Source organism: Uranotaenia lowii, chromosome 1 (genome assembly GCF_029784155.1).
Source record: "Uranotaenia lowii strain MFRU-FL chromosome 1, ASM2978415v1, whole genome shotgun sequence".
Lineage (NCBI taxonomy): Eukaryota > Metazoa > Arthropoda > Insecta > Diptera > Culicidae > Uranotaenia > Uranotaenia lowii.
This window is the reverse complement of record NC_073691.1, coordinates 6,221,014-6,244,181: the sequence shown is the minus strand read 5'-3', so window position 1 is coordinate 6,244,181 and position 23,168 is coordinate 6,221,014. Positions and strand designations below refer to the sequence as shown.

The 23,168-nt window shown below is 42.0% G+C and overlaps 1 protein-coding gene across 3 annotated transcripts; it reads right to left on the bottom strand.

Annotated features, from left to right (window-relative positions):
• Positions 1 to 3,613: 3,613 nt before the first annotated feature.
• LOC129755909 (DDB1- and CUL4-associated factor 7) lies at positions 3,614 to 7,795 on the bottom strand. Of its 3 annotated transcripts, XM_055752621.1 has the most exons (4): positions 7,489 to 7,795; positions 7,026 to 7,430; positions 6,332 to 6,835; positions 3,614 to 5,455 (listed from the first exon to the last, which is right to left on the bottom strand). In XM_055752621.1, exons 3-4 carry the CDS (start codon positions 6,520 to 6,522, stop codon positions 4,612 to 4,614), a joined length of 1,035 nt encoding a protein of 344 aa, XP_055608596.1. In that variant the 5' UTR covers positions 6,523 to 6,835; positions 7,026 to 7,430; positions 7,489 to 7,795; the 3' UTR covers positions 3,614 to 4,611. The 3 variants fall into 3 exon arrangements, with proteins under 3 accessions (XP_055608596.1, XP_055608588.1, XP_055608603.1); XM_055752613.1 differs by lacking the exon at positions 7,026 to 7,430; XM_055752628.1 differs by lacking the exon at positions 7,026 to 7,430 and having other exon boundaries at positions 6,332 to 6,832.
• Between the last annotated feature and the right edge of the window lie 15,373 nt (positions 7,796 to 23,168).

Below are 23,168 nucleotides of genomic sequence, written 5' to 3'. Positions count from 1 at the left end.
GAGAAAAAGCACATGTCAAGAAAATGGAAAAACTGAGAAACTGGTAGGTATCGGATGACACCGTAAAGACTTTGATGGAGGGCGAACATGCGTTTAATTTTACACTCAAGGCTCCATCGATTAACTTTTCTTCTGATTTTTGAAGTAAATATATGTATAAAACTATCCAAAAATTTTGATTTGGTTCTAAACATTAGAATAAAATGACATTTTCGGAGTCGTAATTTTTTCGAGTTCGCCCTTGAGAAGCGGCGGATCCCATCATGGTGAGTAGGGAGTGATTCGATTCGGTGGAGGCGTTACCTTAGCCATCGAGAAGTTGAAAGGCACACCAACTACGTATCGTGGGCTTTCTCCATGAAAATGAGCCTAATCATTGATTGTTTCTAAAATTCGGTGAAACCCAAGGAAGGTGAAATCGTTGACGAAGAGACGGACATGAGGTCGTTGTAAACGATCAGTCTGAGCCTGGAGGAGACCAACTTCAGTTTATTTAGTCATGGATGCGAGAAGCGCAAAGGAAGCATAGGACAAATTGAAGACGGCTTTTCAAGACGATGGTATCTACAGAAGGATTGGGTTGCTACAACAACTCGTACCGTCAAGGCTAGAAAATCTTCCAAACAGTGAAACCTACGTTGACGCAATAATTTCAAAAAGTCACAGACTATCGGAAATTGAATTCACGGTGAGCGACGAATAGTTGGCATCAATTTTCCTCATGGGGTTTTCGAAATGATGGGACTAGGAGCGTCCGGTCATGTCCTGAGGTCGGACTTCGTCAGGAGCAAAATATTGCAACGTCAAGGTGAACAGGTTATTTTGCGGCAAGCTGTCCGAGTAAGGAAAAAGCGATGAAGAAGGACACGAAGCGAGCAATGTGTGCTACATTTGCGATGGGCGATGCGGATCGGAACGAGTGGTATTTCGATTCAGGCGCGACTTACCACATGGAGGGCTACCGTTACGAGGAAGTTTTCGTTTACAATTTGGAGAGAAAAATCAAGCCGTTGAAGCGTTCCAGAATTTCAAAGCTATGGTTGAGTGCCAGACTGGTCTCAAGCTAAAAGTGTTGAGAAGCCACAATGACCGCGAATATGTGAACTTAAGTTTCAAGCGAGTTCTAGAATGTGAAGGTATCCGACATCAGAAGACGTTATACGCCGGAACAAAATGGAGTTGCTCGAACGATTCTCCAGAAAGTTAGCTGTATGCTGATAGAGGCCAAGTTACCGAATGAGTTTTGGCCTGAGGCTGTGAACACGACAGCCTGAAATTCCAGACATCGTTATAAGTAGAGATGTGGTTATTTTGCATGAAGGTCGATGTGAAGAATTGAAGAACAAGCGACATGTACTGGTCAATTTCTTAGAAATTGACCTTCCTGACGGTCGTTGAGGCAACCTCAAGTTTCGCAACAACCTTCAAGCTCGTAAGCAGAGAACATTTTTTACAGCACCCGGCCCGGTGGCACATCGCGCGCTCCCACCTGTGGGTCTACTTATCTGCTGAAAAAGAGCATGAGTTTAGGCGCAGCGGTCGGGAGCGCAGGAACCCAGGCAAGTATGACGATTGCATTTCTTATTCGACTTACAATGGCCAAAATGTCTCCCCACCAATGCAGACGACTAAATGTGTGGACGATCCTACGAGCTACGAAGAAGTATTCGGTCGGCCGGACCGTGAGCTGTGGATTGCAGCGATGTGTCAGGAGCTTGCAGCTCGTGAATCCAAAAAACACGTGAGTACTCGAGCATCTACCGAAAGGGCAGAAGGCGATTAAAAACAAATTTGGTTGTTCAAAACCAGACGTGGAGCCAGCGGAGAGGTCGAGCGGTTCAAAGCACGGTTGATCGTTAAGGGGTGCTCCCAACGGCCAAGCATCGATTTTGACGAGGTGTACGCTCCTATCGTACGGTATTCCACGATCCGATTCTTGATGGCGATGGCGGTGAAACACGATCTGCAAATTGAGCAAATGAAAGTGCAGGACGAGGCAAGACGAGCTGAAGGACGAGCTGCTGTTTGTTTAACAACCCGAAGGTTTCGGCGTTAATCGAAGGAAAGTTTTCAGACTCTGCAAGGCGCTTGTGGCGCTTGTTTGCGTCCAGCTGGAACAACCAGCTGGACCAGGCGTTACGAGTATTTGGATTGATTCAATCGCAGGTGGAAACATGTCTCTACTACCAATTGACCAAAGCCACGGAAGGAAAGATGCTTTTCGTCACGATATACGTCGACGGTTTTCTAATCTTTACCAATGATGATCGGGGGAAACAGCACTTGAAAAGGTTCCTGCCACAATCCTGGCACGGCGGAACGGACGGCGGTGAAGTGGGTTTTGCGTTATCTCAAGGGAATAACTGGAAGTCGACTTTGTTACCGGAGAGATGGCAATCCTGACATTTTTGACTACACCGATGCACCTATAGGTTTGAACATATGAGAATTACGAAAATTTCGGCTTGAAAAACTATCACCTACTTTCCCATTGGTATAGAAATGTTTGCACCTGGACCTGTTATTCCTGCGCCAGCTGCATTATCCATTTTTGATCCATCAGTATAGAATAAAAGGGATCCAGCTCGCAATTCTGGACCACCTGAGTGCCATGTACTACGATTAGATTCTAAAACACTGAATGAATGATTGGAGATTGGTAAGGTTACTTGACTATCATCACCACACGCGCGGCGTAGAATAAAGATCGTTAAGTCTGGTGTCTTTCTGTTTTTCTCATTTGAACCACAAGGAAAATAATCGTATTGGTCCCCTTCCGGAATTCCGGAAAATTCTTCAATAAGAGCCCAAGTACCGAATATCATACAAAGCTCGTTTTAGAGGCTACAAGGACTTCAAAACCTATAACGTCACCAGACTACACTCAAAAAGGTGATATAATATTGTTCCAAGAGACTGAAAATGGTAGGCGAGATAATGTTGATCCAAGAGACTGAAAATGGTAAGAAATAATAGGTATTACAGAACAGATTCTTAAAAAAGTTTAAACATCAAATATTTATTGAGGTTTTCCTCAATTGTTGGTAAACTGAGGACTAGTTAAATCCACTTCAAAGCGCCGTTATCAATAAACTGCAGTCAATTGGTGGGAATTTCCAACGAAAATCGGAAGAATCGAAACTAGCAAAAATAAAACTAGCTTACGAAAGACAACGACGAAGACGACAACGACCCGAAAGCCGTAATCAGCTGAGCTGAGCTGATATCTGTGCCCACCGGTTTTGATTTTTCTCTCAGAATTGAGTAGGTATGGATGTTGTCACATTCGGTCGGGTCGCTGTACGCCGCATGCGTCCCTTCTTATAGACCTAGAGTATGTTCGCATATCAGCAACCACCGTAAACCCAACCGCAAGTCAACATATTCAGCATTGCTGTGTGACTACATGGAAAATTCATCACTGGAATCTTCCACAGAAGAAGTGACCACAGACGATCAAAACAAAACCGAAAAAAGTCTGTCCGCGCAAGCGAAAAGAGGAACAAAATTGGAAACGTCTTGAATGATTTGGGTTGAACACTCAGCTCAACTTAAACGGCTTTTCATTGTTTTAACTACAAAGTAAAATCAATCAACAGAATACACGTTTGAATATGTTATAAGATATTTTATTTACTAAAGTGTTACTAGGTTAGACACGACGATTTTTTTTTTCGTACAAGAAATAGAGCTTTATGATTTGTGGATTTGTAGCCCGGCAATAGTGGTAATTTCATCTTAACATCAAAACTTTGCTGCATGGTTTTCTAGCAAAGATTCTACTTTTTTGTTGAGTTGTTTGCTTTTTTCGCTCCTGCAGCTACATGTTACTCTTTTTTTGTATTTCGAATCTAGTCTGCTTAAATGCTACAATCACTCTACCTTACAAAGCTAGCGCACATACGAATTTCACCCTTTTGTGAGCGAATATCCGCCTCCAGAGAAAGATGGAAAAATGTTGAATTTCGACACAATGTGAAATGTAAACTACTGGAACTACGGGGTTCCACCTCTTTAGACCGTACGATTTGAACTCAAATGTGGGCAAACAACTAGTTTTTTTTTAATCTCGATAAATTACTATCTTGTTTCACTCAAGAATCGAAAATTTAGGACTAACTCTTCTTGGTTCTGTGTACTGGGATGGCTAGGCCGTGTGGTTAATAAATGCTTTGCGTTCGCTGTCTGTCTTTGTTTGGTGACCTCTGTCAAGAATGTACTAGAGAATTGTTTGCGAAAAACTACGGGGTGATACCAATGCTTGTAAGTTTGATAATTGTTTCCAGTTTATTGTTTGTTTAACTTATTTTTCTACCTTTGATGGTATTTACAACTAAACATACATTGACAACTGCATGCACTTGAAAATCGATCTGCGTTTTTTGTTTGTTAGATAATAGGACATCTAAGAAGCTAAACTAAATACTAGTAGATTTGCAAAACTGGAAGCTACACGTTAGATAACTTATGTATATAAAGGGGGTGCCACTTTTTGTTAGTATGTTTGATGAACTTTTGTGTTTGTTTGCGTATTTTATGGTATAAAACCAAACCCAAATCAGTCTTCGTATATACATCTGTCTGCATTGCAACTCCCGAGAGAGCATTGCCTTAGACTCTAAGAATTTCACAGGCCGACTTGTAGCAAATGGCAATCCAATCCGGCTGTGTGGCACCCCACTGGATCTGGTTGACTTCGCCCTCGGCTGCCGTGTAGGCCAGGATTGGGTCCTCGATAGGCCGTGGCATTTGCTGGATGTCCCAGATCAGGGCCTGATGATCGTCGCCGGCCGTACAAATGTGACACGAACTATGCGGAGCCCAGGCGATCCCATTGACACAGGCTCGGTGATTGCTGAGTCGCGCCACCGGTGTACAGGGAACACGAACGTCCAAGATGATCACCTCACAAGAATCCATCGCAATGGTGGCCAAATAATTCGGATCCTGCTTGTTCCAGGCCAATCTCAACAGCGGTGTGTGGGCCGGATCCTCGTAGATAATCGTAGAATGTTCCAAATGACGCAAATCAAACATTCTCACGCTGCCATCCGCTCCAACTGAGGCAAACATATCTCGGCCACCGCCAGCTCGGCTAAATGCAATATCGTAAACCTCCTTGTCGTGAGCGATAAGCTGAGTTTTGACATGACCAGACACCAAATTTATCCGCCCCAGTGGTTGACCGGTTTCCAGGCCCCAAATCGTGCAGGTCGTATCGATCGAGGAAGTTCCCACCAGATTCGGATCGACCTCGTTCCAATCGAACGAAGTCAACGGAGCGCAAAAATCACTGTTTTTGTTGTTGTTCAGCACACACTCGAGCCGGGTGTCCGGTTCTCCGGCACGCCAAACCCGCAAATAATCGCCACTGGTGGCCAGCAGGTCCGGGAAGACACCCTTTGAGTCGGGGATCCACATGATCTTGGTTGTCGGGTAGGGGTGGTCGAAAGTGCTGCAAGAAGGCACAATTGAGAGGAATTACAACTGACAAAATTTACACAACTGACAATAATTACAATTTTGACCAAATTGACCGGATTGACGGAATAGACTAAATTGGAAAAATTTACAAAGCTGGCAGAATTAATAACATAGTCAAAATTGAAAAAAAACGAAATTGTCAATTGACCAAAATGAAAGAATACCAATGGCAAAAAATACATCATTGTCACTTTCTTCAATTTTTCATTTTCATTAGTTTCATTTTTTGTCATTTTTATAATTTTTGTAATTTTTATATATTTCTTTAAATTTTTATAGTTTTTATAAATTTTTGTCATTTTTGTGATTGTTGTATTTTAAGTATTTTTCGTAAATTTTGTATTTTTGGTCATTTTGGCCATTTCATTAATTTTTGTCATTTTAGTTATATTTTGTCAGTTTTACCATCTATGACTTTTTTGAATTTTTATTTTTTTTTTATAAATTTTCGTTATTTTTGCCATTTTGTTCTGCAGCCTCAATGTTCTGGGTGTGGTCAAGAATAATCCCTAAGATTACCGAACACGGTATTAAAAATTTCTCATTTAAATTGAATTCAAATGAGTTATTAGTTAGCAAGCTTTCGAATTCAGAGTTGTGTTATTTGGAATGTTTTCAGTAAGTATACGTACATTGCATTTCGACCTTAAAAAATTATTGAAAATGAAATTCCTAGCGATGTTGTCGAAATAGAACATCTGCTTTGCATAGATTATAAGAATCAAGCATACGAGACCGCCTATTGGCACGATTCCAATCTTCGACACACAATTCAATTCGCAATTGACACCTTTCAGAGAGAGTGCCCTCATCTGACATTTTGTCCCCACCTCTACCATCCACTTACCTCTTGGCACTAAACTCGCTGGTGTCCTCATCCAAGCTGATGATCTGCACCTTATTATTGTACTCTTCCACGAAGCTTCCCAGTGCCAGCCGGAAGCGCTTATCCGGTCGCACCGACCAATTCATCGAGTACAGTGGCCATGGCGCCAGATATTTGTAGATCTCCTTACGTTTGGCCGTCGTACCGGACATGATTTTGGTGGAGCCCCCTCCTACTACCCCGGAACCACTCAAACCGCCACCGGCCGCCACCACGCCGCTGCTAATAATGCTGCTGTTCTTAAGAATGCCCCCGGGCAGTCGCCGAATCGAACTGGCCGATCCGCCTAGAACTCCTCCGAAAGCGTGGTGTCGCTGCTGATGATGTTGGTCGCTTCCGATGAACCCGGATGGTCCTGGTGGCGGCGGCGGTGCGCCTGGCGATCGATGTCGACGGATGCTACTGCCAACGTCCGGTTGCAGGTGCTGCTGTTGCTGCTGCTGACTTGGGATGTCCGATTGGCTTCTGGAAAGATGAATAATTTTCCTTAGATTTTCCATGCTGTATATAGGGGATGTTGACCAGTTGAAATTTCATTTAAGACTGCCCTCCCACCCCGAAGAGTGCCGATCGATTTGAGCGATACAAATCTCGTCGCGATAATCTCTTGTTTGTAGCGCCCCGAATGCGGTTGTGCCAATTAAATCATACTCACCCACAAACTATTTTTATCTGACAATCGGAAAACGAGGAAAACGACGCTGTTCTGCACTTTCTTCAAACTCGGCGGAGAGAGGTGCTTGTCGATTATTTCTTTCTTGTTGTTTTGCCGACCTTTTTTTTTTGCTTCACTCTGCTCAACACTAAAACGCCGCTTAGAATGGACCGCGACTTATACAACTACTAAAATTGTTGACCAGTGAAAGCAGAACGAGACGATACCATAGAGAGAAAAAACTAAACCCCGCTTAGTAACGACGCATTAGTGCAAGATCTGCGTGTTTTTACTGGCGTTTTTTCCGTCGATGACGACAGCCTTTTTGTGTTGATTTTACCGTCTTCCAAGGCTTTTGTTTTCCTACGACTGTTGTCGTTTTTCTCGAATGGAATCTTTCAACATCTGGTGGAAATTTTAGTCAACTAATCATAATTATGAAGCAAATCAACTAAGCACTTACCAAAGAATCCTTCCAGTTCGATTCTCCAGCAACTTCCGAAGTCCTGTCTTCTGCAGTGATGTTGTTTCTTCCGCACCCAAACAAAAAATAATTTCTGCTTCTCAAGAGCACCGCTTCAACTCCATCAACCGCGATCGAAGACACTGACGCTTCCACTACCAATCACACCAATAACGCTTCCGGCACGCTATTTTCAGCTTTGGAACGACTTTTTTAGATTTTTTCTCAAGTTTTTAGGCGAAAATGTTCCGATTAAACAAACAGACCACGATCGGTTTTTGACGCGATGCGATGAAAAAATCGCGACTGGCAAAAGGGGTGACGTTCGCTTTGTGATGTCTAGCTATACTTTTCAATGGGTCGCTATTACCGTTATTTCAAACTTATAATATTGAACCCAAAACGTCTTAATTCCCAAAACGTCACAGTTAATTTATTTTCATTTACCCAAAATTTTAACATTTTTTTGTAAAAATTAATTTAAGCGTAAATTTCCAAAAAATTTTTAAAAACCGATATCAATTACAAGTCCTTATGAAAAATGCTACAGAACAATCGAATGTGATGTTCATTTGAAGTGAAAGAAATCTTATAAGACTTCCAGTGGAACGAGGGAGTGGCTCGTAGCGATTTCCCCATTTTACACGTGTCTATCGGCCTGAACATGCTAAAGCAGCAAAAAACACTCAACCAAATAAATTATTGGGAAATCATTTTTTTAAACATTCAATGCATTCAATGATAAAATGAAAATGTATAGAACTTTAAACAGATTTTAAGAATTTTTTCTAAGGAAAGCAATAATCATTTTCCGTTTCCATCCACTGTTTAAAAAATGTAAATCATGAAAAAGTGATTTTTTACTCTATTTCTTTATTTGATTTTTTTTTATTATGAGAATCTATTAAAAATTCAATCAAAGAAAATTTTATTTAATATTTCGCCATTCTAAAATCTTTTATGAATTTTATAATTATTTATTGTTTGTACATTGTTCACAGCATTTCGCATATAAGTAATTCCTCGCTGTATCAAGTTTGCCTTTCGATAGTGTCCGTTTAATTGAAAGTCGAATTTCGTGCAAAGGTGTTAGTCGCAGTTCTCCGTTTTGTTTAACCAGAATGTAGATAGCGTGAAACAAAATGACAGAATTAACGCTGGTTTGACGTACTGTTCCATATAAATATGAAGGAACGCAGTACAATCTACAAAATTATTTTTTTTTTTTTTTTTTTTTGGTTCTTTTATTCTCAGGGATTTTAAACCAAGTAGGTTTATTCATCCCGACGTTGAGCGTTTCAAGTAGTCTTTTGACTTCTGTGTTTCTGATTTCGGTGTTCAGTTATAGTTGGTGGATGAGGTTCGATGCTTTGAGAAAACTGATCAATTTTTTCTCCTCGTCAGGGCAGGGGGCGAGGATTTGGCGGAGAGATGTAGTTAAGGAACAGGATGATCTGAGAGCTTGGTATGTCGAACAGGAGGTAAGTATATGTTTGATCGTGATTTGAACGTTGCATGATGGACATGTGGGAGGATCGTCTTTAGTTATAAGGTGTAGATGAGTGAGTCGGGTATGTCCGATCCTGATTCTGGTTAGTGCTCTCCTTTCTGTTGGGCTGGGTCGGTCATTCCAAGTCTCGGTTGTATTCTTAATTTCCCGAAGTTTGGCTTGCACATTCTCAGACCACTCAATGGCCCAGGCGTTGAGTATTTTGCTCTTCATGTGGAGCGTTGCGTCCGGTTGGGGAATGCAGTGGATTGAAGATGGGAGGTTGGTGCCTTCGGATGCTAAGCGATCAGCTACTTCGTTGCCCGGTATCCCTGTGTGTCCAGGTATCCAGCAAAATGTGATGTTTCGGTGGGGGGCTTTATTGGAAATGGCATAGATCCATGGGTGTTTGACGTTACCAGCGGCTATGGCTGATAGGACGCTTGCAGAGTCGGAGAAGATGACGGAGTCAGACTCCGATCTTTCGGTGGCGTCAAGTAGAGCAAATGCTTCGGCACTGAAGACGGTACATGCTTCGGGGAGGCCATGGCTCCTACGAGAGACTCCGTCGTAGATGCCGCAGCCGACCTTCCCACAGTTCCTTTTGGACCCGTCGGTGTAGACATGTGGATGGCGGTTATATTTGGTCTGTACCAGTTGATTAAATTGTGGTAGGACCGTTGATCTGGGGTCACCTGCTCGGATGTGTTGTTTAAGGGACATGTCAACTTTGGGTGGTTTATCGTTCCAGTCTAGCACCTTGGGCCCCGGTCTGATACATATGGTGGGGAGAGTGTCACCAACTGTTTGGAGCAAGAAGCTGTTCGTTCTTTTCACCATTGGTGAGTCGTTATTCCGTCCGTTTGCCATTGAGCGAATGGCTTTGGACGATAGGTGCTTTGCCACGAGGAATCGGAAAGGGAGCTGTCCGCTCTCAGCCATGAGTGAGGGTATCGGGCTCGTGCGAAAAGCAGAGCTTATGAGTCGTACGCAGTTATTGTATAGTGGCTCCAATTTGGTTAGCATAACTTCAGATGCCCTACTTACAAAACCAATGCCGTACAGTATGGATGGTATCAGCCATCCATGCAGGAAACGGAATAGTGATTCGCGGTGGGCGAGACTGGTCTTGTTGGTGAGGATTCGCAGGATGTTGATTTTGTTGATGGCATTTTTTCGAACTTGGTTTAGATGGCACTTAAAGTTGAGACGGTCGTCTAACCAGATACCGAGTAGACGTGTAGAGTGGGCAAGGGGAATAGTCTTGTTGAGCATGACTAGAGGTGGTAGGGTTCGGAGTTTTTTCCGGTTGGGCCCAAGATGTAATAGACTTGACTTATCGGGGGAAAACTGGAAGCCAACAGTGGGAGCCCATTTTTCAACCAGTTGGACTGCAGCTTGCAGCCATCGGCGCGCCACAGTAGCAAAAGGTGATGAGGAGACGAGGAGGATATCGTCGGCGTAGATGAAAGTTGAGATATTGTTAGGGATGGTCTGGAAAAGGGAGTTGATGGCTATGAGGAAAAGGGTGGGGGCGATGACGGAGCCTTGGGGGACTCCGCCGTGGACGGGTTTGACTTGTGATCGGACACCATTGATGAGAACGTGTATAGATCGGTCTGCCAGAAAGTCTTTTATGTAGTCCAGCATCCGGCCTCCGATGTTCCACTTGATCAGTTGGTTCAGTATGGCGATACGGTCGACTCTGTCGAAGGCTTTCGACAAATCGAGGGAGAGGCATTCTAGATGGTGTTGCTGGTTCAGGTGAGTGTCGAATAGGTGTTCGAGATCATCGAAATAATCGTCGGTCGATTTTCCGGCTCGGAAGGCGTATTGGCGAAGGTCCAGGAGTTGTTGTTTCCCCATGTGGGTGTGTAGGCGACGGTTGACTATTCTTTCCATTATCTTCCCCGTGCAGTCGAGGAGGGTAATGGGGCGGAAGTTGTCAATGAGATTTGGGTTCTGTTTGGGTTTCTGTATAGGGATTACGAGACCGATTTTCCAGCTGTCGGGTAGGGATCCTGCTGACCAGATGTTGTTGAGTATGTCAACGAATGTGATTTTTCCGAGTAGAGATAAGTTTTTGAGGCAGGGGTATCCGATATCGTCTGGGCCGGCTGAGAGTCCCTTGACTCTTCTGAGGGCGAACTCCAATTCATTCAGCGTTAGACTACTGTTGTAGTCAGCGTCGTTGTTGTTTAGGTGATTAGGAATTGGAAGCAACGTGGACTGTGATGGGGCTGAGATGGAAGAAAAATGCTCGCAGAAGGAGTCGGCTATTATAAGGGGGTCATTGACGTATTGTTGGTTAAGCAATATGTGATAGGCGTCGTTACGGGATCCTCCGTTGAGAGTCTTGATTTTGGACCAGAGGACTGTTGATGGAGTGTTGGGATGGATCTCTTCGGTGAACTGTTGCCAGCATCTTGATTTGGCATCCCTGACAGTACGTCTGGCAAGTGTTCGTGCTGTTTTGAAATCATCCAGGGCGGTCTGTTTGAGGGGACTGTCATTGGGGATTCTTTTGAGGGCTCGCAATTTTTTTCGGCGGTTCTTTAGGACGTCACGCACTTCGTCGGACCACCATGGGACGGAACATTTCCCGGGGATTCCGCTGGTGCGGGGGATAGATTTTGTAGCAGCTTCGAGGATGATTTGCGAGAAGCTTGACAGTGAGGTTGGTTTCTTCTGGGAGATGAGCTTGTCTACGAGAAGTTGGTACTCAGTCCAATCGGCTTCGGTGTATTTCCACCTTGGTCTGGTGGTAACTTTGGGGGATGGGTGTTGAATTTTTATGAGGATGGGGAAGTGGTCACTTCCGTGGCAGTCCTCTAAAACTTCCCAGTTGAATTTCGGTCCGAGTTCCCAAGAGACAAGTGAGATGTCTAGGGCAGACATTTCTCCGGATGTAGGGTCAATACGTGTGGGGTGGCAGTTATTGAGAAAGGTTAGGTTTTTGGTAATTGCGAGGTTTTCCAAATAAGTTCCCTTGTTGGAAGTGTAGGTGCTCCCCCATGAGGTAGAGTGGGCGTTTGCGTCTGACATCACCACAAGCGGCGGTGGAATCTACAAAATTATACTTTATTTGTGACTTCAAAAAAAAAAACAGAAATAAAAATATCCGTCATTTTATTTCAGTGTCTTCGGATCCGTCTCGAAAAAGAAGGCGCCTGTAAGAAAGTGTGTCATAGAAGCCGAACCACATCGCAAAAAAGGATCAAACAAAAGAAACGCGAGGTCGAGTGCGTGCGATAACCGCAAAACGGAGAAAAAAGTCACGCGAGCGGGATTTGTTGAAGGAAAAAACCATCGCAGAACGGCCCCGGTAGGTGTAATTTGCCAGAACAACGTTGTGAAACTTGTGCAGTACGGAAGTTTTGACTGTCGAAACGAATCGGACTGAAACGTTGATTGAGAAATTCACTGCGGATTGTATGTGTTCCCAGAGGGCGAAGCAGAAAATTCAGGTGAGTTAAAAATTTTCCCCATTAAAAGGATAAAGGTTTTGTCAATTTCAGACGCTTCCAAGTCGAACGCTGAATCGGAAGGCTTGCATGTTGAGTGATGATAACTCAAAATTGCAAGAACACATTTTTGAGTTTCTAAGAGTTGGGTTACAAAAAGCGCCCATTTGCTCTTCAGACTTCGAATTTTCAGGGACAAATAGCCTTAAGGTTAAAGTCCCGCACCAAACAAGCAACAACATTCAGACTTCGGCCACTAGCGTTTGTTATTATTATAACAAATCAAGCACATCATGCCGCATTTGGCGTATTATTCCCGTGATGCAGAAATACAAATGTTTTTTTTTTTAATTAGATTGGAATTAACGTCTGCAATTTAAGATAAGTTCAATACATTCTACTGTGAAATACGCATTCACATTCTAATGCCATTGCACTATGGGGGATCCCCATATCTTGATCATGATACCTCCTACAGCCCCATAATTTTGAATTTATCCTTTTCAAAGTATCGACTTTCCATAAATAAAATAGAAAAAAAAAATATGTTGGTTATTGTAATAGTTCTTTATTGGTTTAACGTCAACCCATCGATATAAAATCATAGTTAGGGTCAAGGAAATTGGTACCAATCACTTTTTCGTTTTTTTTTTTTGACAGGTTTCAAAATTACAATACAATAAATACAATATTTAACAGCAAAACGAGTTATTTTGCAGTTCAAAACTTATCGGATAAAACCCGACATCGAATCTTATTTTACATTCCAATTATTTCTACTTGATAAATGCCAACTTTCTTTCATGGATGATTGATCAAGTATTTACCTTAAACTGGCTCTAAAGTTAATGGTAAATAATTAACAGACTGCGTAGACGTTAATGATTAAAAAACACAAATAAAAAATGAGGCGCTTGAGATCAGAGGTTTAGGGATAAGATAGTTTCAAGAAAACGCGCTTCAAAGTTGTCAAGGTATTTGTCGGATTCGAGCAGTTTTATTTCATTAAAAAAAAAAATTTAAAAAAATTACATGTAAAAAACTAGTCTTGCACTAAAAGCAAATTGAAACGATCTGGCCGTCATTTTCGATCAAAAACTGGAATTCAAGGATTCTGATTATATTTCAGAATAACCAATTACTTCCAAGGCCGTGTTATAGCTAAAACGGAGCCGTACTGCTCGAGGCCATACAGCACGGCGTTTATTGCAATAGGCCCTCAGTCCGATGAATTTGCAAGGCCCTTTTCGCTCACCAAGCTACGAAAATTGAGGCCGCCTAATAGCCATAGATACTGTTCAATGTTCAACCATGCAGAATTGCAACACTTGCCTTATTCGTCGCGGATCTCTTGACATCGCGAATCGACTGTTCCACGCTATTGAAAGTGTTGAACATCACGATTGGCAATTCGTGTATTGACGATCGCGGGTGGAACTAGCAATCGCTAGTGTAGAGTGTAGCTATGTAAGGACGTTATTGAAGTAGTGAATAAAAAGTAGTGAAATAAAAGGATTCCAGTACTGAATATTACGTTGAATCTTTCATTTCAATAGGTTATGGACCCAGTGTCTGGGCCCCAGATATATCTGGAAGGAACAAAGAGTTGGTGAGAAAGGTATTCTCCATTTTCAGACTTGCGGAAAGCAAGTGGGCCAGCCACCAGCGCAGAGGAGACATCCAGTGCCAATACTTGCGTGCGGTTAGCAAGGGCAGAGAGTCCGCCAGAAAGATGAACCAACCTGCGCAGAGACGAACCAAAGCAGACGCTACGAGATCAGGTCAGCCAGAAAGTGCCGCTGGAGTCTGAGGCCGGGAAGGCGAGGTCCGAGAGGTTTACTCTCGCTCGATGCCTTTATGAGCGACGTTACGGTTAGTATCGTGAGATCATTTCCGAATTGGTCAGTTCAAAGGTCGAACAGTTCAGCTGGTGGATTAGCAAGAATCGGAGATCGGATGCAGCTGATCACTGTGAGGGTTATTCTCGTGGTGTGGTGCCATGCTGCAGTCAGCATGCGTGATCTCGCATTCAACTGGTAGTTTGGGGAAGGTTGGTCACCTCATTGCCGAGTCATGCGTCTGCTGATTCTCGATGGCTGAAAGCAGTTGCTGGTGTTACGAGAAGCTCGAAAGTCGACGATGCCATTCAAAATTCTCAATCTGCAAATTGAGGGGAGATGTTGAAACCCACGATTGGCAATTCGCGTATTGACGATCGCTGATGGAACTAGCAATCGCTAGTGTTGAGTGTAGCTATGTAAGGACGTTGCTGAAGTTGTTAATAATAATTAACTCTATTCCACTGCGGAATGGAATGCCGTGAGCTTGGAAGTCAATATTTTCAATTGTACGATACCATTCGACTGTACAACTACTACGGAGCTAACAGCGTCATCATCGGTGTTGAGAAAAGTTTGAACCGCTTTAAGAACCCTGAAGGTGGACCTAACATGTTTTTTGTTTTATTTTAATTCAGATTACAAATAAATTACAAACGAGCTGTCGCATATAATTAAACGCGGCAACAGTGTAACATCGAAAGTCTGTTTTATTCAAAACTGTCTTGCAAGGAATTTTCGAAACTCTGTGGTGAAAACACACGGTCGAATGTCGCTAGAAGTCTGTCACGTTTTGGGACATTTGGGAGGCCTGATAAATACCATCAGCACCATCTATGCAAAGTGGTTTCGGCCATAGCTCAGTTGATAGAACATCGTTAACACAACACTAATCACATTAACCGAAACAAAGTAAATCTTACATCGGTTCACCAGTGCTGCCAGGTACCGATGTCCCTCGCGGAACAGTTCCTCCGTGGTCGGTCCAAACTTCAGCCCGGTATACACTGGGATCCGAAACTTCAAACGTATTTGACAACCGTGATGCAACCCAGCCTGATGGCAGTAATCCCATTTTTTGTGTCGTCGTAAACTCGAAACGAAAGCTCAGTCTGGCCGAATACCATCAACCCCTTAAAAAGCAAAAGACAATCGCGCGAGCAAGAAGTGAAGTTTTTCATTCTCGTACATCTTGGTGATGGATCTCCCCCTTTCTTGATGGGCTTCGTATATTGGTTTCGGAATTTTACGGATCGCCTAAAAGTTTGACATGGCTTACGTGCCAAAAACCAAATGGCGAATTCGATAATTGATCGCGATTCTTGGTCTCTGCCGTGAGGTTCCTATTGTGTGAGATTTAATTAATGATCATCGCATGCGTTTGCTGAATATCAGTGTTGAAGCAAAAAGCAAATCAAAAAAAAAATTGTGGAAGAAAAAATTCGCCTCCATCACACGATCACCGTCATGTCTTCTTTGTGGAATGCTGCTCATATCTGAGTCTTGATCAAAGTGAAGCCCACTTGAGAAAAAAAATTGAAGAAAAGATAGACGACGACCACGAAAATTGGTGGTCAACATCTCTCTAAATAAAGCTGAATCTTAAAGCTGGGTGGCGGTGAATTTAGTGAAGTTTTACACGGTGCCGAGATCGGTTCCCATTCGATTCGATTCCGTTCCGTCTTCCCTCACGGGAGTTTTCCACCCAAGTGCTTCTTCAGTCAGTCAGCCACAGTTTTTGTCGGTTCTTCTGGCTACGTGTGTGGGACGACACGAAGACGGTGGAAAGCAAAAACCAACCAAAGACGACCCAGAGAGCAGCACTGGGCGGGAAGGGCGTCGGCGGCGTAACGAAAAGCCACACCGGAGGATCAGACGTAGTCGACGAAGTCCGTGCTGCTGCATATAGGTAAGAGACGAGGTGGAACAGTGAGTTGTGGCATTTTTTTCCTTCTACTTTATGTTGTATATTTTCTTTGCGCGTTTCTCTCTTATGGGTATTGTTTTTCTTACACTTTTTTTCGTCGAGCTGCTTCCCCGTCATTTCGGTCGATTTACGGAAAGACGGTTCCGAGAGTCGGTTTCGTTTGGTTCCGTACGTCCGTCTTTCTTTGAAGAGACTCACACTCTCTGCGCTAGCTGGCTGGTTGACTACAACGAGTCTTCTTTGTAAATATTGTGGACAGAAGCAACGGCGGATCGGATCCGAAGAAGGGAAAATTAAAAGGGATGCCAGGTGTTATTGGGGAATATTACCCATTTTTGGCTTTTGAAGGGTTTGCTTCATGATGCCGATCACTGCGACCATCAAACGGTGTATATTTTCAATTTCCATTCTTGGGGAACGATGCTTCACTATACATCAATCGGGATCGAAATCATTTTGCCCATAAATTTTAAAAATTTAAATTCGTACCAAATGATACTTTTTAAGTTTATAACGAAAAAAGGGCACCTGGTTCTTACCATTTTCAATTCGAATATCTAAAGATCAGATAAGATTAATTTGAATTCTGCTTGCAAAATTATGATTCCGTTAAATAAGGAAAATTTGTCCCCCTGGGCATATGATTAAGAAAGAACATCATACAAAGTTGTTAGAGTTGTTAGAGTGAGACTTTAGTTTCTGTTTAACTCAAGTTAATCACTCTGAAATAAAAAATGTTCTGCCTGTAATTTTCATTGATTTCTGATAAGAATTTACAATAACACGCTTGAGCAGAATGCAAAACTTATTTTAAGTGATGCAACACGAGTTTAGTTTACGTGAAAAATCCCGTTGAATTCATTTCCTAATTATTTTGAGTGTAAGGCAGTAAGACAAAGCATGCAGGCTATATGCACACCCAAAATAATCTGCATGTACCGGCTACGTGAAAAACTACATAATTTTTATCCAATTAATTTTCACGTAGATGCTAATAAATATGTTAACGCGCTCCTATAGACACTGGTGCTTCATGAACGTCACTTACAATTTACATGAATTTGTAGTGAGTTCAACGCCATATGTTTATGAAAGAAAATGTTGTGGAAATGTGTTTTTGGTATGGAAATGAAACTTGAGTCGATATTGCTACTTGTTTACCTTTTTTTCGTTTTAGTTGACGTCTGTTTATAAAGATAAAATTAAACAAAATTAATAGAAAATAAAATGTATTTCCTTAATTTTTAATTCGCACAATTACAATTTGAACCGTGCGCAGTATTCGCACGAAATTAATTATCTGCCAGTTATGTTGGGTTGCAAAATTGAACGAGTTCCGGTAATTTCCTTGGAGTTGGAGCATCTTCGACACCTCTGAAATCTTTCCGGACTGGAATCGTCTCCTCGAGTGCTGCCGATGATTTTTTTGGAATTATCGTGCCGCTCTCCGGAGTATTCGGAGTATTTGAAAATCGGTGAACTTCAATTTGGTTGAACAACACAATTCACAACTTAAGTTAAATTAAATTTCGAGGGGGGAATAAATACGCTCCCCTCCACGCTCTTGACGCTCGGATTTGTGTTTCTTGAGCTTGGATGGTATTCTAGTCGACGATGCAGCCATCCTGAAAGCGACAGCTAAACTAAAAAATTCATCTTCTACGGGCCCGGACGGTATACCAGCTATTTTTTTTGAAGCGTTTTATGCCGTCTCTGCTGACACCTATCAGGCACATCTTTCAATCATCGCTGGACTGCGCAATCTTTCTCTCATTGTGGAAAGAAGCTCACATATTTCCTATCCACAAAAAGGGAGATAAGAGAGATGTGAACTGGTTATTTTGGATCCAACTTGCTTTGCAATCGCAAAGCTCGAACGTTTAGGCTTCCGTGGTTCCCTATAGAATTGGTTCCGAAGCTACTTAATGGGACGAAAGTTATTCGTTCGTACTGGTGAATCCTTTTCTAGGCAGTTCTTTGCCTTTTCAGGAGTGTCCCAAGGAAGTCATTTGAGACCGATTATTTTCATGATTTATTTTAATGATGTACTCTCGCTCCTCGGCGGCACAAAGCTCGCATATGCCGATGACCTGAAACTTTTTCACACGATAAACGGCCTAGACGTCATCAACTTTCTGCAACAGCAATTCACCGCTTTTGCTCACTGGTTCGACATCATGGGCGTTATTCTCGACTGCCGGCTGGAGTTCAAGACTCATACGAAATATGTTGTCGACAAAGCTTCTAGAAACCTTGGATTCTTATTTCATATGGCCAAAGACTTCAAAGACGTGTATTGCCTGAAAAATCTTTATTGTTGCATAGTTTGTTCTATTCTCGAGTAAGCTTCTGCTGTTTGGTGCCCTTTCTACCATAACGGAGCTGAAAGAAACGAGGCTATCCAGCAGCGCTACTTGCAGTACGCTCTACGACACCTAAACTGGCAAGATCCGTTTCGTTTACCAAACTATGAAAACCGCTGCCGTCCCAAAGGCTTAGATACGATTCTAGTTCGCCGAAATGCTATTTGTGCTCTAGTTGTTGCGGAACTTCTCATATCTAGAATCGACTGCCCCGAACTGTTGGAGGCTCTTAAATAGCGTACGACCCCGAGGATTGCGAACCTAGAACCTGCAACTCTACAGGGCTAACAGCGTTTTCATCGACATTCCTAAAACTTTTGATCGGTTTTCCAAACATGTCGACTTCAATGTCTCAAGGAACGTGTTCCGTAGAAAAATGTTAAGTGTACCTATCAAGTATTGTGTAGTTTTATGTTGATATTAATTTTAATTTGTTAGTTATAGTATAATCATTAGGATCAACATGTAGACCGTTGATGTTTCAAACAATAAACCCCTCAGGACATGACTTGAAATTGATCGGTATACTTGCAGGAACGTTTGAAGGGATTCCTAGATGTTTTGCCAGTCGTTGATTTTCAGCAGAGACCTCTTGAGGGAATCCGCAAACTTTTCAACCGGATCGTTTGATTGTTAATGTAGGGCGAAATTCGCAGATTTTGGATACCGTTCCTCCCACAGAGCTTTTCGAATTGTTTCGAATTGAATTGGGTGCCATTGTCGGAAACAATTGTTGATGGAATCCCAAAACGAGCGAATAATTCTTCTTGGAACTCGATGACTACAGATGGTGTTGCTGATTTGATCGTGCACATCTATACTGCCGTTCCAAGCAAAACTGTCCCATGTGACTTCTGGGTCATTTTCGCTTTTTTGCTTTAAACGGTCTGTTTTAGTGTTAAATTTCGATTAAAAACACAAACAAGTATACTTTGTTCTGAACTTATACGAAATTTTCGTCAAGGTGGTTGTCTGTATGTTGATAGTTCTACGCAAGAATGTCATATTACTGAAAATTCTATAAAAAATGTCTATTTTATCAAAAAAATCTCTTCAGATAATAATAATGTTATTAATGTTATTCACCGAAAAAAACACAAAAATAGAGGGTTGAGGAGGAGCGATGAGCTTTGAGTGATTTATTCAGAGAAATTTTCACCAACACTTTTCGGTAGGCACTACTTACAGGATCGATACTCAACTATACATTTTTATAAACAAGGAGGAAAGCATTTCGCAAATTACGGTTCAATTTGATTTTTTGGGAAAAATAGAAACTAAACAAGCTTTTAAAATGAAAGAAAAAGTTTAGCCGCGTGACTGTTATTCGTAGAACTAGCATGTGTATGTGTTCTGATTCTACGCCAAAGTGTCACACGAAGCGTTTTTGGCTGTTATTCTCCGTTTGTTGTAGGAAAAGTTTTTTTTTTTGGCAGAAAACATTGTAAAATGATAAACTTGAACTGTTAACTACAAAAAAACTGTCGGTGAGTTTGGGAGAAAAATTGAAAATATAGCTGAAATTTGTGGATGCGTTCCCAAGGAGAATGTGTTGCTGGCCACAGTTGAGGAGGAGTCATCGGTGGAGATTTGGCATGAATAGCACACATTTTACATTTACTCACAAACATTCAGAGGTCGTCGTCGATTTTCGGCCAGTAAACGTGACTTTGGGCTAGGGCTTTCATCCGTTCCATCCCCGATTAACCTCGATGAAGTTGTTTCAGAATCCGTTGATAGTAGAATTCTGGAATGACTAATCGATTCGACATCATGATGCAGTTCTTAATGATCGTGAGAGCAAGAGCATCACGATGGGGGAAAAACGGCTTCACTGCTGGATTATCAATCTTGGAGATGTTTGATAGCCAAACTTTTTTGATTCAGACTTCCTGAAGAACGGGGCGCTTGAGTTTTGCGTTAATTATCATTTTGAATGTGATGGGAACCGAATTGATGGCTTCGTGATACGGGATCTCTGCATGATTTATTAAAGCAAAACTCGAACTTGTTGATTCTTAGTTTATTAGTAATTTAAAGAAAACGATGGAGAGCGTGTTATTAGCACGTGGGCTTGACGAGGAATAACAAATTTTCATTTTAAGATTCGGTCTCCGCGGTAGCATAGGTCGATGCCTACTGTCTGAGGTAACACATTTGTTTTATTTTCACAAACAAATCAAACCGAAAAGTAAAAATACTGAAAATCCCCATATCGCAAATAAGTGGAGTCTGGTTTGTTCATCATTTCCAGAAACCGGTGATCGATCTTATCTTTTTTCGGCTTGTAACTGGTATGCCAAATGTTGTCGGAGAAATCACCCAAAAACACCAAATGATTCCCAATGCAGAAAGATGCAATCTGCATAAATTTCTAAGTTGTCGTACCTAGTTTTTCTTCCGAAAATTGTACACCTTCTCCTAACGAGCAGCAACAAACAGCGCTGAACAGGTTGCAAATAATAACAAAATTAATGGCTCGCTAAAGTGATGGCCCATGCCGGTGGCCAGGGAGAGGACGATCCCAGCCCAGCCAGACACACGCTAACTGTTGGCAGCTTGTTGAGCGATGGACACGTGCATTCGTTCGTGTCGATCACGATGCGTTGCGTTGTTGTGTTGTGTGTAGGAAGGAAGAAGGCACCACAAAACTACCGGAGAGAGGCGCGCGAGTTAGTAAGTAAGTGCCGATCGACATTTTAATGTCGGAACACGGCTGTGAATTCATGGAAGAAATGGAAGGAAGGGAAAACAACCCGTACCCGTAGTATTAAGTCCGCCAACCGGGTTTGAATTGCGCGCTTTTTTGGTCTATTCCATTCAGCCGAAAAAAAACCTAAATAAGACGGTCCGGTAAAACTCAACTCGGAAGATCGGCGCGGCGGCAGTTCAGTTCCCAAGCACAAAAGTGCACCTTTTTTTTTAAGCTTACGTACCTACCACCATTCATTTTCAATTTTTATTGGAACGGCAGCGGAGGGCGGTGACCGCTGCTTGCGTTTTGCTCAAAACGAACGACCCCCAACTTCGTACCTGTAAAACCGAAAACTGCTCCGAACAATCGACAACAGGTGGCTTCGATTTTTGAGAAGTTTTCGTCTTCTGGACGCGCTCTGACAGCCGGCTAGTCTCTGGTTCGAGGTCAATCGCCTAGTTTATTGAAATGGATGGGTTTATCGATTTGTCGGCTGAGAACATCCAGGAGAAGGAGCAAATAGTGAGTCAATGAATGGACATCTCGACAGAATATTCAAGTGTCTTTGGGTTTCAGGCTCGATGATGGAAAAACTTTCAAAATATTTCAAAGCATCATTAGACCGTTTGTTGTATTCATTTTTACAAAAACAACGACCATAAAATTGGCACAGAGAATCTTATTAACTTAGGCATTACGAACAACTTATTTTAGATTTTGGACATTGGGGTATACATGCAAAAACCATCAATTTTGATTTATCAATGTCAATCGATTCTCCATTATTCAATCTTTAATTAGTACAAATTTCAGGTTTTTATTAAATTTATTCATGCCACTTCAACACCTCAAAATTTTTGAAGATAGGAGAAGCTAAACTCTGAGACTTGGAAGACCTAAGTGCTGAAACATGAGGAATGAGAACTAAGAACTTAGACCTGAGGCCTGAGATTTGAATCTCGAGGAATGGGACATGAGACAAGACGAGACTATGGAGACACGCGACCGGACATTTAAGACCTGAGATATGAGACATCAAAAATGGAATTTAAGACCTGAGACACAAGAGACATGAATAATTAGACTTTTGGCATGATGCTTAAGACTTGAAACTGGGACATAAGACTAGAGATCTTCAAACCAAAGACATGAGACATGAAACCGGTCTCACTTCTCACACTCACGTCTCAATTTTCAGTTTAACCGTCTCATGTCGTACATTTTACTTCTCACGCCCTACGTTTCACTTTTCATCTCTCTCATCTCACTCTCATTTCTTAGGTCTAAATTTTCAAGTCTTTCTTTTTTCTTCTCAAGTGTCATTTTCACTTCTCATTTTTTGCTCCTTACGTCTCAATTTTCTTTTTTTCATATCTCATTCTTCACGTCTCACTTCTAATGTCTCAGATCTTTTTTCCAATAGAAGTAGGTTTATAAGATACTAGTTGAATCTACCCGGCGTTGCTCGGGTTCACTTAAAATGTATCCCAATCGAAATATCCTTTTCTTCGTGTTGATTTTTGGTCTTTTACTTGGACACCTTGACTTGACTGAATTTCCAAACATCATGGAAAAAAAAAACTTATTTAATTCTAGTTTGGATATTAACCTTGATTTCTCGTTTCAAATCTCAAAGCACACATTGAACCCACCACGTTTTAGTACGCTCGAATAATTTGGCCTTAAATTTTCAATTTCCTGATGTTGACAATGTTTTTGTTTAATCCTCTCAAATTTGATCCAATATGTATGAATGTCAAGAATCAATTATCCATTCAGAAATATAATTTTTCATCGCCAGTTAAGGGGCCGTCCATAAATGATGTCACGCGTTAGGGGGGGAGAGAGGGTTTCGATTTTTGTGACAATTTGTGACATAGGGGGGAGGGGGTGTCAGCTTGAGC

Excerpts from the sequence above, each read along its gene's own strand:
- LOC129755909 (XM_055752621.1), bottom strand. The coding sequence starts at position 6,522 with ATGTCCGGTACGACGGCCAAACGTAAGGAGATCTACAAATATCTGGCG. Across the intron at positions 5,456-6,331 it reads AGCGAGTTTAGTGCCAAGAG|CACTTTCGACCACCCCTACC; the intron begins GTAAGTGGATGG and ends GCCTTCTTGCAG.